The following is a 15,903-nucleotide window of genomic DNA, read 5'->3' as shown; positions in this document are numbered from 1 at the left end:
CAGGAGATTCACAAGTTAAGTAAATAGGGAGCTCATTTTTCAGTGAGTAGGCAAGAGGCCATTTCTTAGGCCTAAAAACAGACAGCCTAATCTAATGTTGCAATATGGGGACAGAATACAAAAAGTGTAGCCTATGAGTTGACCTATAAGTAAGCATTTAGAATAGGCCTATTACAAACATGGAAGTAAAACTTCAGTGGCCTATTAATATAGCCTACTAAGATGCTGGATAAGAGCGTCTGCTAAATGAAGTAAATGTAATGCTGACCAGACCACTCGCCATGCGCGTGACGATTTTGTCCACCAACACCAGACGCAATCAGGACATGCAAGTTGAAATATCAAAACGAACTCTGAACCAACTATATTAATTCGGGGACAGGTCGAAAAGCATTAATTAAACATTTATGACAATTTAGCTTGCTGTTGCTAGCTAATTTGTCCTGGGATATAAACATTGGGTTGTTATTTTACCTGAAATGCACAAGGTCCTCTAATCCGACAATTAATCCAAAGATAAAAGGGTAAAACAAATTTGTTTCTAGTAATCTCTACTCCTTCAGGCCTCTTCTATTGATTTTATATGGCGTTTGGCAACCAACTTTAAGGTGCATTACCACTACCAACTGGAGTGTAGACCTCAGTTCATCTTTCAATCACCCACGTGGGTATATGGTCCTAAAGACCAATGAGGAGATGGGCGAAGCGGGACTTGCACGTCAAGAATTACAAATAGAACCAAGTTCTATTTTAGCGCCTGGCTACGCAGATGACGCTCGTTGACGCACACCAGCAGTGTGGGTGCAATGATTTAATACATTTATGTGTACATTTATTTTGTGACGAGAGCAGTGTGGTCAGCATGTTAGCCTATTATGTTCAATACTGTATTATTCTTCTCTGGTGGGTGCTCTCTAATTTATCCCAATGGGCTAAAGGAGCCTAACGTTACTCCTTATAGTCCAAGGACCTTACATGTTCTGTTTAGAGGCAACTTGGCGCTGACAGCCAAATACTCCATCTAAACGTGAATCGATTCTCAATTGCAGTACAGTTCTAGAAACATAAAGCCCTCTACTTTCATATCACATCAAAATGTTTAGAGCCAAGGGCCTCAACATTGTGGCCATGAGAGGGCAGAATCAGCCTACAGCAGGCTACAGGCAATAATACATAATGATTAGGTAAAACATTTTAATATGTTGTAACTAACTACAGCAACATAAAGTGCTAGTGTTACCAAGGATTACTTTAATACTATTCATAGTTAAGATACTAGATTCGCAGAACAGAAGCAGTAAAGTAGTCTTGCCCATAGCATGAAAAGCTTTTGAGCAGATTTTCTGGCATTTCAACTTGCTGTCAAGAGTAGGCTAGCTGTTGCATATTTGTTCCTGCAGCTAATGTCATTAATGTTCCAAGTCCAATCCTACCTGGCCATACTTTTTGAATGATTAGATGCAGTAAGTTGATTATATCAGTGCTCACATATTCACTAAGCCATCTAATAACTTCACTCTGGGGTGAGCCATAAAACTGGATAAGGTGAAACTAGCCTATTGGAAACTAATGGTAAAGGCTTGGATTTTCACTGAACCAAGGATGGTTTTCATTGAGTAGGCTATATATGGAGCAAAAATGACTGTATAAAATAAATAATTCAAATACTGAGCTATATTGTATGCTCTAAAAACGGTGGCCCTTATTTTATAATAATATAATTGCTCAGAGGAAGAGATTTTGTTTAACAACAAGTAATACTTTTTCTTCTCAAAAAGGTAGGGGTCAAAATTATAGAACCCCTGTTTTCAATACCTTTCAATACCTCACCTTGTGAGGATAACGTCACTGAGCCTGGAGTTTGATAAACGGGATTGGAACCAGTGCTTTGGGAAAATGACCTGAACATAGAGCTCTTTGGCCATGCGCATCAGTGGTGGGTTTGGAGTTGAAATGAGAATGCAAATGCCTTCTCATCACAAGTACCTGGAGAGGATTGCAATCACCACACATCACCAGGTGTGCTCTTATACATTCTGTCTGTGCCGTCTCAGGGGGGAGCACATGTAGCCTAGTCTACAGACAAGCCTACTTGCCTTTGTCCTACAGCCTAGTAGTGTTTTTTTGTCCTAGTACCCCTTGTTGGGAAACAGTGCCTTAATCTATCGCAAGAGTATTTCGGAAGCACCTGCATCAAGGCGCAAAGAAGCTAATTTTTTTCTACTGTGAACATATGAACCCAATACATTTCGCTTTGGATATAGGCTGCTGTAGCCATGCAGTGGCACCTCATGCTGTGGGGGAGAAGATGCTGCTTTACAATGGGAGCAGGATGTAGGGGTTTCCTCCCGCTATATTGGTTGGATTATGTAGCCTGGGGTAGGCTTGCTGGCTAGTTTAGGTTGCACTGTGATTTGGACCTCAGTTTTACTAAGGTGATCCATGCCCCTGTGTTTTTGCTATTGTCAACATGTCCCCAGCATCGGCTGCAACGGCCAGTGAGAGCAACACCACTACTGTTCCAGAGGAGGACACAGAAGAGAGCCCCCGCGAGGAGGTGAGAGAAGAGAAACGCTTTGTTTAGCTTGCGGCTGTACGAGAGCAGCTAAGCAAATCGTGCATTTGGCAAATGGTTCATATTCATATCATAGCTAAATCCCACATAACCTGAGCCCTATTCCGATTCTGAGATATCGGTTCAATTACCCACTTAAAATGAACACATTATGCGCTGCATCAGCACATCTGCACCAATCTTGTTTTGAATACGTTTCTTAGGCTATCGTTTATCACTGTAAATCGTATATGGTTTTGACCATATTATTAAATATGTGGTGTAGTTTGATTGTGCAAGTTTGTGTGCGTGTGTGTTTGCGCATGAGTTTAGGCAAACTACGTGAGTGTGTGCTTGTTTTTCTCTCCCTTCCAGTCACCGAAATGGTCATGTCCCCATGAAATGGTCACTCTCTGGTGCGTATCAAAATGATTGACAGCCCCCTGTCTGAGGAGATATGACAGGCTATATGCTATTCCTGTCATGGTCTTCCAAGGCAAGGGATTATGAAAGCCCTTTTAATGTTCATTTACACAACAATTTTAACATTTAGGGGAATTTCACAAACTATTATTATTTATAATTGTTACAATCAGGCCCTCTTGTTTTTACTGTCATTCTGAATAGGTTTACATCAGGAAACACTCAATTGTATACAAATGTTTAACTGCTGGCTGGTTATAATCCGATCTGCTTTGTATAGCCATGGATTGGATGATGATTTAGTAGAAGGGTTTATTATCAGTAGATAGGATGTGTCACTAAACATTTTAATGTGTGAGTATTCATTACCTTACACTCACAGTTCCTATTATCACACTTCTGAATTAAACCTAGGACTGAAGAATTTACATTTCCAATCAAGGTTTAAGTCTTGAGAGGTGCTAATGTTGAGTCAAACTTTGTTTTACACTACATAAGCCTACATTGGCCCAATTATGACTTCTAACCATCAACATGGAAGTTGGGCAAGCAATATCTCTTCCATTAGCCCTTCTATTACACAATAGTTTTTTTAATGTAACGCAGAGCCAGTCTTAACAATATCGAAGTGTCAGCTTGAAAGGCACTCAGTTTGAGCCTTCCCTGTGGCTCAGTTGGTAGAGCATGGTGTGTGCAACGCCAGGGTTGTGCACTGCCAGGGTTCGATTCCCACGGGGGGCCAGTACAAAAAAAATGCATGAAATGAAATGTATGCATTCATTACTGTAAGTTGCTCTGGATAAGAGCGTCTGCTAAATTACTAAAATGTAAATGTTGGAGGCACTAGATAGAACACACTAATAAGCCATTGCTCGAAATCGTTGAAATACAATGTAGGCTATTGTAGCCTATAAAAATAAGTAATTTAAATGAAATGCCATGTAACAGGAAGTGTGAATGAAAGCCTGCGAACCCAAATAAACCCTAAAATAATCGCTGACTTATCTAACACTGTCACATCCTGACCAGGACAGGGGTCATTTGTAATTGTAGTATGGTCAGGGGGTGTTTGTTTTGGGGTTTTTTGGTTCTAGGGGATTTTGGTTCTAGTTTTCTATTTCTATGTTTCTTTTTCTATGTGTGGCCAGGTATGGCTTCCAATCAGAGGCAGGTGTCTTTCGTTGTCTCTGATTGGAAGCCATACTTAGGCAGCCTGTTTTTCCTGTGTCTTTGTGGGTGGTTATTTTCTGTATAGCCTGTGTGCCTTATTGAACTGTTTCATTGTCTGTTTATTTTTGTTTTGAGTGTTCTTTCAAATAAAGAGGAAAGATGAGCACTATACCTGCTGCATTTTGGTCACTGTTCATCGATGCATCTGACAGAACCACCCACCAAAGAAAGACCAAGCAGCGGGGTAAGGAGCAGCAGGAGAAGTATTTGGAGTCATGGATGTGGGAGGAGATCCTCGATGGCAAGGGTCCATGGAGCCAGGCTGGGGAGTACCAGCGCCCGAAGACGGAGCTGGAGGAAGCAAAGAGGGAACGACGGAGGTACGAGGCGTTGTATCCTCCTATTCAGGAGGTGGAGAGGCAGCCCCAAAATATTTTTTTGGGGGTGGGGTATAAGGGGAGTGTTGCTAGGTCAGGGGGGAACCCTGACCTAACTTCCCGGGCTATTCGGGGGGATCCGTGGAGTAAACAGGAGCCGAGAAAGGAGTCGAGCGCCGAGCTTGACGCGAGATTCCGGAAGGAGGTACTGGCAGAGAGGGCACGACTGAGCAGGCGTGCAGAGGGGCGAGCGATGCATTACGGGGTGATGCGCACTATCTCGCCCATCCGCACGCACAGTGCGGTCAGTACGGGCACCGCAGCGTTGCCGTGCTAGAGTTGGCACTCAGCCAGGAAGGAATGTGCCTGCTCAGCGCATCTGGCCGCCAGTGCGTCTCCTCGGCCCAGCTTATCCTGCGCCTGCTCTACGCACGGCAGCCCTCATCCCCCAGCACAGCCCAGCTCGCCCTGTGCCAGCGCTCCGCCCGTGCCGGGCTACAGGGACCATCCAGCCAGGACGGAGTGTGCCAGCCCTGAGCTCCAGACCTCCGGTGCGCCTCCACGTCCCAGTGTGCCTCGTGCCTGCTCTGCGCACCCAGTCTCCTGTAAGTCTTCCCAGTCCGGGGAGACCGGTCCCAGCTCCACGCAGGAGGGCACCAGTGACGCTCCTCAGCCCGGAGCCTCCAGTGACGCTCCTCAGCCCGGAGCCTCCAGTGATGCTCCTCAGCCCAGAGCCTCCAGTGACGCTCCTCAGCCCGGAGCCTCCAGTGACGCTCCCCAGCCCGGAGCCTCTAGCGACGCTCCCCAGCCCGGAGCCTCCAGCGACGCTCCCAAGGTCAGGAGCCTCCAGCGACGCTCCCCAGTCAGGAGCCTCCAGCGACGCTCCCCAGTCAGGAGCCTCTGGCGATGCTCCCCAGTCCGGGGCCTCCAGCGACGCCTCTCAGCCCGGGGCCTCCAGCAACGCCTCTCAGCCCAGAGTCTTCGGAACAGGAGCTACACCCAGAGCCAGAGCCACCTCCGTAGTGGGAGGATTGGCGAAAAAACCGTCGTTGACGGTGGCCACCCTCCCTTCCCTCCCTTTAGGTTTGGGGTTGGTGGCAGGGTGGGTTTGTTTTCTGTGTTTTGGGGTTTTTTGGTTGTAGGGGATTTTGGTTCTAGTTTTCTATTTCTATGTTTCTTTTTCTATGTGTGGCCAGGTATGGCTTCCAATTAGACTCAACAACCCTGAAGCGATTATCAGCATAAAATATATATCAAAAATAAATAAAATAAAAAAATTGCTAAAAACAGAGATCACCCAAAAATAAATATTATATACTGTTAAAACATTCACGTGGAGAAAAGCACTAGGAATGGAAGGCTTTCCAATATAATTCTATTTAGCATTTTCAGACAAAGTATTGCCCCTATTTACACATGAAAACAAACATGGCACTCAATTCAGTATTCAGTACTTCCTAGTTCCATGTATCAAACAATTATTTCAGTTATATTAAAAGCAGGAAAATCTGGAGTTCCCTACTGATTATAGACCCATAAGTTTAATGAACTGGGACAATAAAATAATAACAAATGTGATAAACTAGGTGTATGTGTGGGTCACTACTTCACACGAGAGCCATAATATCTTGTTTTTTTTATTAAAATGTGTTTTTTTGGCAAAAATACCTTCTGGAACATGTGAACTTTCATGTGCCTTAATAACAAACGTGTATGCCATCTGAAAATATGAATAAAATAGTTAAATTACGAGCCTAGTTGGTTTAGCCACAGAAAAAGGCATCAACCTTTCCGCTAGCCATGATTGGCTGAGATAATGAGTGGGCTGGACATGCCACTCAAGTTAAAGTGTACTGTTAGCTAACTAACTAATGTTAGCTGGCTGGCTAGCTAACGTTACGTGTATGATATTATTATTCGTATCTCAGAGCCATTTGCTTGGCTAGTTATAGCCTAATGTTAGCTAGCTAACATTGAACCTGGTTGGTAGGCTACCTGCAGATTCATTCAGGGGAGTAACGTCATGAGTTGGGTTTATCATTTAGCTAGCTAGCCTATCTAGCTACATGTTCAAATATTACACGTTTCTAATTTTGACAGTTGTTTTCATTTCAAGTTAAAGTATACTGTTAGCTAGCTAACTAATGTTAGCTGGCTGGCTCACTAGCTAATGTTATGTGTATGATCTTAATATTTGTATCTCAGAGCCATTTGCTTGGCTAGTCATAGCCTAATGTTAGCTAGCTAACATTGAACCTGGTTGGTTAGCTACCTGCAGATTCAAGCAAGGTAGTAACATCATGAATTGTGATTATGGTTCATTGTTTAGCTAGCTAGCTAGCTACATGTCTTAACCTGTTGGGGGTAGGGGGCAGTATTTACACGGCCGGATAAAAAACGTACCCGATTTAATCTGGTTATTACTACTGCCCAGAAACTAGAATATGCATATAATTATTGGCTTTGGATAGAAAACACCCTAAAGTTTCTAAAACTGTTTGAATGGTGTCTGTGAGTATAACAGAACTCATATGGCAGGCAAAAACCTGAGAAGATTCTGAACAGGAAGTGGCCTGTCTGACAAGTTCTTGTTCATCTTGGCTCTTTTTATTGAAGACTGAGGATCTTTGCTGTAACGTGACACTTCCTACGGCTCCCATAGGCTCTCAGAAGGCAGGAAAAAGCTGAATGATATCGAGGCAGCCCCAGGCTGAAACGCATTTGCGCTTTTGGCAAGTGGCCGATCAGAGGACAATGGGCTTAGGCGTGTGCACGAGTCGACCCCGTGCTTTATTTTCTTTCGTCTTTTTACCTAAACGCAGATTCCCGGTCGGAATATTATCGCTTTTTTACGAGAAAAATGGCATAAAAATTGATTTTAAACAGCGGTTGACATGCTTCGAAGTACGGTAATGGAATATTTAGAATTTTTTTGTCACGAAATGCGTCGTGCTCGTCACCCTTCTTTACCATTCGGATAGTGTCTTGAACGCACGAACAAAACGCCGCTGTTTGGATATAACTATGGATTATTTTGAACCAAACCAACATTTGTTATTGAAGTAGAAGTCCTGGGAGTGCATTCTGACGAAGAACACCAAAGGTAATAACATTTTTCTTATAGTAAATCTGACTTTGGTGAGTGCTAAACTTGCTGGGTGTCTAAATAGCTAGCCCTGTGATGCCGGGCTATCTACTGAGAATATTGCAAAATGTGCTTTCACCGAAAAGCTATTTTAAAATCGGACATATCGAGTGCATAGAGGAGTTCTGTATCTATAATTCTTAAAATAATTGTTCTGCTTTTTGTGAACGTTTATCGTGAGTAATTTAGTAAATTTTTTGTAAATTAACCGGAAGTTTGCGGGGGGTATGCTACTTCTGAACGTCACATGCTAATGTAAAAAGCTGGTTTTTTATATAAATATGAACTTGATTGAACAAAACATGCATGTATTGTATATCATAATGTCCTAGGTGTGTCATCTGATGAAGATCATCAAAGGTTAGTACTGCATTTAGCTGTGGTTTGGGTTTATGTGACATTATATGCTAGCTTGAAAAATGGGTATCTGATTATTTCTGGCTGGGTACTCTGCTGACATAATCTAATGTTTTGCTTTCGTTGTAAAGCCTTTTTGAAATCGGACAGTGTGGTTAGATTAACGAGAGTTTTGTCTTTAAAATGGTGTAAAATAGTCATATGTTTGAGAAATTGAAGTAATAGCATTTCTAAGGTATTTGAATAACGCGCCACAGGATTCCACTGGCTGTTACGTAGGTGGGACGATTTCGTCCCGCCGACCCTAGAGAGGTTAACAAAAGACTCCACTATGCAAGTGTCAATTTTAATAGAATGTCACTGCGACAATTGTTAGCCAGTTAGCTTGGGTGCTTGACTGCTTTTGTTTGGACAGAACACTCGGATCAACCCTTAAAGAGATTGGTGGAGCTAAAGCTTAAGAGGGTGTGAACGATGCTAAGTGGGTGTAGACAAAGAAGAGCTCTCCAGTAGAAGTAGCAAAAGTATTCAAAGGCCGTTTTCTCAAAAGTGAGGTTACAAGTTTATCAACTTTCAAAGCAGAATTACTTTCCCATTGTTCCTCAAATGCAGTGCATGATATACCATTTTGTAGCTCTGAGTCTCTGCTTTTGGATGGACACTTCTCCCTCTCTGTCACGGATGCCATGGTTGCCCTAAATTTGAAGTAATCCGGAGACAGGTGTTTTATACAACAGCCTTCTGTGTGTTCTCTTTTTGACTTCCTCTGCATATTTGCAATCAAATGCCAGAATTTTCTCCATCTCCTTAGCTATCATTCTCTAATTCCATCCAGCATTCCACTGATTTCAAATCTCAGTCCTCCAGAAAGTGGTGAGAGCAACAGTTTTACAGTTCTACTACGTGATATCTTTAAAAAAAAGCAGCGTTAGAAAAGATTACCTACATATACTGACCAGCTCATGTTATAGACAGAAGCGTGCAACCTGGCAGACCAATCTGAACTCATCTCTCTGCATGTCCAACCCCCCGATTATCGCATTTTGATAAAAAAAATATGTTTACGTTCAAATGGCTCTCCTACCCCCAGTTTCCTGAAACGAGTCACATATGAAAGCAGATTTAATTAAATGGTACAATCTTCCCATAAATCTTACAGGTAGTATAAGCCTCTTCAGAATGTAATGGCTCCCAAAGTTTTTGTATTTATTTTTGGAAGTACCAATTACCCCACCAAAGACATTCTTTAAAAAAGTATACCCGGTCATAGAATAAAAAAGACAGTTTTACATCTTCCTAAGTGAGAGGGAGTTTTTAATCTTCCAGACTTGGAATTGTATTAACTCACTACCCAAGGCTTTTACTTGTGACATATGGTTAAATGCACTAAAGGGGAACAATCGGTACATATTGAAGATGCTCATGCTCATCCCCAGAATATTTTTATTTTCAAAGGATAAAGCTAAGAATGTTAACAACTTCATAGTTAAGAACACTATAACAATATGGAAGAAAAATACACTTATTCTACTAGAACAAATATCACTCCCTAAAAACACAACCCTACGGAACAATCCTTGGATAGCTTTTCAGAATTCACCAATAAATTGGTCCACATGGAAAACTAAAGGCATAGATACCGTAAGTGACTTGGTAACAGGAAATACAATTATTTCCATGATAGAATTAAAAATCTATTTTGGTCTGATCCATGTAGATATTTTCAAATCGATGCAACTTAAAAGTTACATATCACAACATTTTTTATTTGAAATCTTTTGGACATCAGAGCAACCTTGAGGGAATCTTATTTGAGTCAGAAAGGGATGTTCACATGATAGTTAAGACATACAAAATCTTGGAGAGAGCATATCCAACCTATCCAATTAATTAGAAAAAATATAAACTATTGGAACCAAGACTTAAAAATAACTGATGTTGGCACAAGATGGAGGGAATGTTGGAGCATAACTAATGAAATTACAGTTAACGAAAATGTAAACTTAATCCAGTATAAACTATTTTATAGAATTAATTTATTATACAATAGACAAAATAAAAATTCTACAGCACAATGGAAGAGTCATATCTTAAGTGTAAAACTAACAATGACTCAATAATCCATGCTTTCTAGGAATGCTATGAAGTCCAAAAGTAATGGGCAGAGCTATAAAGTTGGCTGTCAGAAGTATTACAATGTAAATGTACTTTTAATCTGTCTGTCTGCATATTTCAAGACATGGCATATGGGGGTATAGTGAGATACCCAAAGGGCTGATTCTCTTCTCATCACTCATCTTGAAAAAATGTATACATAGGCGACCGAGAAGAACAAATCTGTACAATTTAAGGCCATGTGGGAAACAATAATGCAGGCACTAGGGAAGGGAGTGTGAGCATGCGGATCCGGGCTGATGAGATGTAGTCGTTGTTTGTGTGCGTCTGTAAATCAATGTTCGCATGTGCATGTTTGTATCTGGTGTTATGAAAAATTCAATAGTATAAATAAAAAAAAGAAATGGAAACAAAAATATTCTCGTGGGGAGGTTGATCATGTGAAAGTTCAGATAAAGTCTGAACTGTTTGATCATAACAAGCAAAGGCATGCAGCTCTTTGCTCATGCATAAGATATGTCAAAGCACTTAGAAAGCTGAATATTTCGTGTGTTGCAAAGAGTAGTTGCTTTTGGCTCAAATTCTTTCAAGTTTACTGTTTCTATAGAGTTATTTAAAAGATAGCTATTGCTTCAAATATCCATCAATTCATCATTCTCACTGTGCATTTGATATGTTTTTTCTCACTGTATGTATAATGGTTAGCACAACAATGCTTACAGGTATGTTTTCCCAGACTCATTGGTATTTTCTCTCTCCATTTCCCCCTGTGCAGCAGTGGCCCCTGAAGCAGTCCCTCAGTAAGTCCCTGTGCAGGGATAGCCACTGGAAATGCCTGCTCCTGTCCCTACTCATGTACGGCTGCGTGGGGGCCTTGACCTGGTGCCACATGACCAAGGTGACACGGCTCACCTTCGACAGTGCCTACAAGGTCAAGTCAATGATGTACCATGAAAGCCCCTGCTCCAACGGATACATCTACATTCCTGTGGCCTTCATGGTCATGCTATACGTGGTCTACCTGGTGGAGTGCTGGCACTGCCGCACCCACAATGCACTGCTGTACAAGGTGGACGTGGAGAGGGTGGGCGAGCGCATCGGGCGCATGCAGCAGGCTACACCCTGCATCTGGTGGAAGGCCATCAGCTACCATTACGTGCGGCGCACGCGGCAAGTGATGCGCTACCGTAACGGCGACGCCTACACCACCACGCAAGTGTATCACCAGCGTGTCAACACGCACGTGGCCGAGGCGGAGTTTAACTACGGCAACTGTGGCGGGAAGGACATCTCCAAGCAGCTGCAGGGCCTGGACAGCTTCCCCATCACCAAGCTGAGGTTCACCAAGTGCTTTAGCTTCGCCAATGTGGAGACGGAGAACTCCTACCTAACCCAGCTTCTTCACAGCTTCTTCACCGAGAACGAGGGCCTGGACAACTACATGGAGGCCCTGGACGACTACATGGAGATCTATACATCAAGGGTAGATTCTCACTTCTTGGTCTCCTACTGACAACTTAATTTCTTACCTTAGAAATGACAAGCATTATCTGCTGGTGTGGTTATGTGATTGGATTGACTGGATTGATCACTTAAAGACATGCTCCAGAGCTTTGGTGATTAGTAAGTATTTTTTTAAACTCCTGCTTCAGGCTGAATGTGTCAGTGTGTAGTTCAAACATACATAATCTACAGGCAGAATTACTGGCTTACCTCTTAGCCAAAAAATCCCTATTTTGAAAGCAACTGTTTACTGGAAGCTGTGCAGCGCTATTTACCCTACATTTTCTCCCACGTGTGACAGCCCCCTAGCAATTCCAGTTCCAGCTAATTAGCTTTACCTACAAAATTATAGACATATTTTGTGAAATCTGGTAATCATTTTATGAGCAATAACAAAAAAAGCATTAACCATATACTGGTATATCTCTTGCAGATGGTGTAATATTGTTTCCTTCTCTTGAAGCATTTCTTCCTTACACCTAGTACCTTTATAACACTAGTTGCAACTCGCCACTGGCAATTGTAACTAGATGCATAACAATGGGGTCTCACCTCATCTATAGCACATCTATGCAAGCCCCATTACTCAGGAGGGTAGTCAGGATATCCACCTTATGTTTGTCATATATTCTACCCCTTAACCTTTTAGTATTATACCTGTCTATCGATTTGATAGTGCTAGTTGATTGTTTCCCAGATAGAAGGCAATAAGGATGCGCTTCAGTCCCCATATTTACAAAGTCTAAGAGTAGGAGTGCTGATATAGAATCAGTTTAGCCTTTTAGATCATAATGAATAAGATTATATGGACAAGGGGGACCTGATCCTAGATCAGAACTCCTACTCTGAGAAGCTTTATGAATACACGTCTATGTGTGCTCTGAAGTTCCTTGAGTTGGAGACTTTGAACATGTGTATCAGCTGAAAATAATTTAGCCCTTTATAGGTTTTTAAATCATGGCATATGGAGCAGCACAGGACCGGTCCTGGCTGTTTTTCAGCCCTAGGCGAGGCAAAAATAAATTGGCCCTCCTATACCCTACAAATCTAGAATAGTCCCAGTAAGCAACATTTCACTGAAAAGACATCTAAAATAGGTATTTTCCAGGTATTTTCCAAGTTAGGTTCATTTTAGGTTCTGAATGAAAGGTGAAAATATGTATTTTCCGGATGTTTAAAATATGTATTTCTAGAGGTTGAAATCAGGTTCATTTTCGGTTCTGAATTAAAGTTGAAAATACGTCTTCTCCGGACATTGATATCAGGTTAATTTTCAATTCTGAATGAAAGTAGACAGTCTATTTTTGGACCAAATCAAGGCCAGTCCAGACTGGACCAAATCTGAACCAAAGACTTCAGTGTCTGTTTGTGCTTACTGGGGTGTAGCCTACAGTGTCAGCCCACAATGGAATTTTATGAATGCCCCTCCATGTGGTTGGCCTATCTTATTCCTGTGACTAATCAATTTGGCTATTTATGAATGTCAGATACCCAACTTGATCAGGAGTTATCCTGAGCCTATTAGCAATGTGTTTACACAGCAGGAAGTGCAGAAGTATTACATTTTTTCATGACAATTAAGCCCACAGGGTGAAACTCCTTGACAGCAGTTGTAAGTAGTCTGATGGTCTTTAATTTTACTTTGATTGGGCGCCATTAAGGTTAGGCTATTTGATTGGAGAAACGTGTATGATGTAAAAAGTGTCCATCGCATTACATTGTCATACATTTTATCCCTAGCCTGTAGGCTACAGAAAATCCACATACTCTTAATACCATAGGCTAAATCTGCTACATGATTTATGTTAGGTACTGTTTTTACGGAATGTTGGTGGAACACCGCAGCGATGCATCTCTCCAACAGCACCCTGGAGAGGCGCACTGGGAGTGGACAAGCAAAATATATTGCGCCCCTGCCTTCAACAAAGTGGGCACTGCTTATCACAGGGCGGCATCAGCACTCACCTAAAAATTCCATATGCCACTGGTTGAGAGAAATTGTCATTGTTTTTGGGAAGAATTATGTGAGGTTTTATGTGTTGCTGGAGGTGCGTCTTGGGTCAGTTTAACACTATAACCATACTGATGCTCCTATAGCAGTCTAGCTGGAGGTCACACATCATGGGAGGCAGAGTTCACTCACTCACTCACGCACGCACGCACTCACGCACTCACTCACAGGAAGCCGTCTTTCTCATTAGCAGTTTTTATTAGTTCTTTTTTTAGATCCACTCCTATTATGTCCGAGATCGTTTGAAGTTTGAAAACAGCAGATAGTGAAGTCCCAGAGTTTTAGATTTCAATAATGGTGAATATGATTACATTACTGACATTACCGACTCAATAGTCCAATGCTCACTGACCAACCTCTCATTAATTAAAAAAAGTTCAGTTAATTTAGATATCTGATGGCTTCACTGTGATACGTTATTGTGTACAAATAAGTGTTTACCAGTGCTATGTTTACTGACCATACAACAATAAATAGGATACAGCTAAAAAAAAGGTGACAGGAAGGTGACAGGAAAATTCAGAAACCTGAATAATGTTTCTCCACCACAGACTGTTAACATTTAACCCTTTGTCATATGTAACATGGAACTAGGCTTGCAAAATTCCGGACACTTTCCTAAAATTACCCAGGTTTCCAGAAATCCCAGTTGGAAGATTCCCATAAACAGGAAATCCAGAATCCAGGGTGGCAAGTAGCCTAGTGGTTGGCGTGTTGGACTAGTAACTGAAGCTGACTAATCCCCAAGCTGACAAGGTAAAAATCTGTCTTTCTGCCCCTGAACAAGGCAGTTAACCCACTAGGTTGTCATTGAAAATAAGAATTTGTTCTTAACTGACTTGCCTAGTTAAATAAAGGTAAAAAATAAATAAATAAAAATCCTCCAACCAGGATTTCTGGGAATTTTGGGAAAGTTACCGGAATTTTACAACCATACATGAAACTCATTATCATGTGTACAAAGTGGAATAATAAGTAATATTACCGTATGTACTCTCACACCCATAAGGTTTTTGGGGCTCATCATCTTATGTTGTGTACAAAATGTTGTGACTTAAGAGTGTTGCGGAATACATATTTTGTACTGTAAATAATATAGAGATAATAGGTTAGAAGGACTGTCGGGGTGCTAACATAAAATGTACTTAACAGGATAGTGTTTTGGTTTGCAGATCGAAAATCGATCAATTTCTACAGTACCAGTCAAAAGTTTGGACACACCTACTCATTCAAGGGTTTTTCTTTATTTTGTACTATTTTCTACACTGTAGGTTAATAGTGAAGACATCAAGACTATGAAATAATACATATGAAATCATATAGTAACCAAAAACAGTGTTAAACAAATCAAACAAATTGTTGGCTGCTTTTCCTTCACTCTGCGGTCCAACTCATCCCAAACCATCTCAATTGGGTTGAGGTTAGGTGATTGTGGAGGCCAGGTTATCTGACGGAGTACTCCATCACTCTCCTTCTTGGTGAAATAGCACTTACACAGCCTGGAGGAGTGTTGGGTCATTGTCCTGTTGAAAAACAAATGATAGTGGGACTAAGCGCAAACCAGATGGGATGGCGTATTGGTGCAGAATGTTGTGGTAGCCATGCTGGTTAAGTGGGCCTTGAATTCTAAATAAATCACTGACAGTGTGTAGCGTCTTGTCTGTGGTGTGGCGGAAAGAAGCGCAGGAAGCAGCGAACACTGTGTGGTAATTTTAATTAAGAACCACCCGTACAAAATAAGAGGTCTCCCAACAACAGGGAAAAATACAATGGACAAGCACAGTCAACAAACGCAGTTGACATACAGAAAAACAATCCCGCACAATAGGGTGCGGGCCAGCTGAACTAAATAGCCCTCTTAATTACCTAACTCAGGGCAGGTGAGAAAACATAAAAAAAGGGAAAAAACAAAAAGGGAATCGGTGGTAGCTAATAGGCCGGTGACGACGACCGCCGAGCGCCACCCGAGCAGGAGGAGGCGCCACCGTCGGTAGGAATCGTGACAGTACCCCCCTCCTGACGCGCGGCCCCTGCAGCGCGCCGACACCGGCCTCGAGGCCGACCCGGAGGACGAGGCGCAGGGCGATCCGGACGGAGGCGGTGGAACTCCTTCAACATGGATGGGTCCAAGACGTCCTCCGCCGGCACCCAGCACCTCTCCTCCGGACCGTACCCCTCCCAGTCCACAAGGTACTGCAGGCCCCCCGCCCGGCGTCTCGAGTCCAGAATGGCCCTTACGCTGTACGCC

General features: G+C 42.2%; 1 protein-coding gene across 1 annotated transcript; it reads left to right on the top strand.

The window, feature by feature from the left end:
- The first annotated feature begins 1,862 nt into the window (after window positions 1-1,862).
- On the top strand, window positions 1,863-14,910 carry LOC106607595 (transmembrane protein 151B). Its single transcript, XM_014204685.2, has 2 exons — window positions 1,863-2,557; window positions 10,917-14,910. The coding sequence occupies exons 1-2, from the start codon at window positions 2,471-2,473 to the stop codon at window positions 11,652-11,654; spliced, it is 825 nt and encodes a 274-aa protein (XP_014060160.2). The 5' UTR covers window positions 1,863-2,470; the 3' UTR covers window positions 11,655-14,910.
- Window positions 14,911-15,903: the final 993 nt, after the last annotated feature.

Source organism: Salmo salar, chromosome ssa06 (assembly GCF_905237065.1).
Source record: "Salmo salar chromosome ssa06, Ssal_v3.1, whole genome shotgun sequence".
Taxonomy (NCBI): domain Eukaryota; kingdom Metazoa; phylum Chordata; class Actinopteri; order Salmoniformes; family Salmonidae; genus Salmo; species Salmo salar.
Note: the sequence above shows the minus strand (reverse complement) of the source record. Positions and strands in the feature narration are given on the sequence as shown.

What these genes read in the sequence shown, in the direction of transcription:
- LOC106607595 (XM_014204685.2), top strand. Translation starts at nt 2,471, where the DNA reads ATGTCCCCAGCATCGGCTGCAACGGCCAGTGAGAGCAACACCACTACT. An exon ending in AAGAGAGCCCCCGCGAGGAG is followed by an intron (nt 2,558 to 10,916) that starts GTGAGAGAAGAG and finishes CCCCCTGTGCAG; the next exon opens with CAGTGGCCCCTGAAGCAGTC.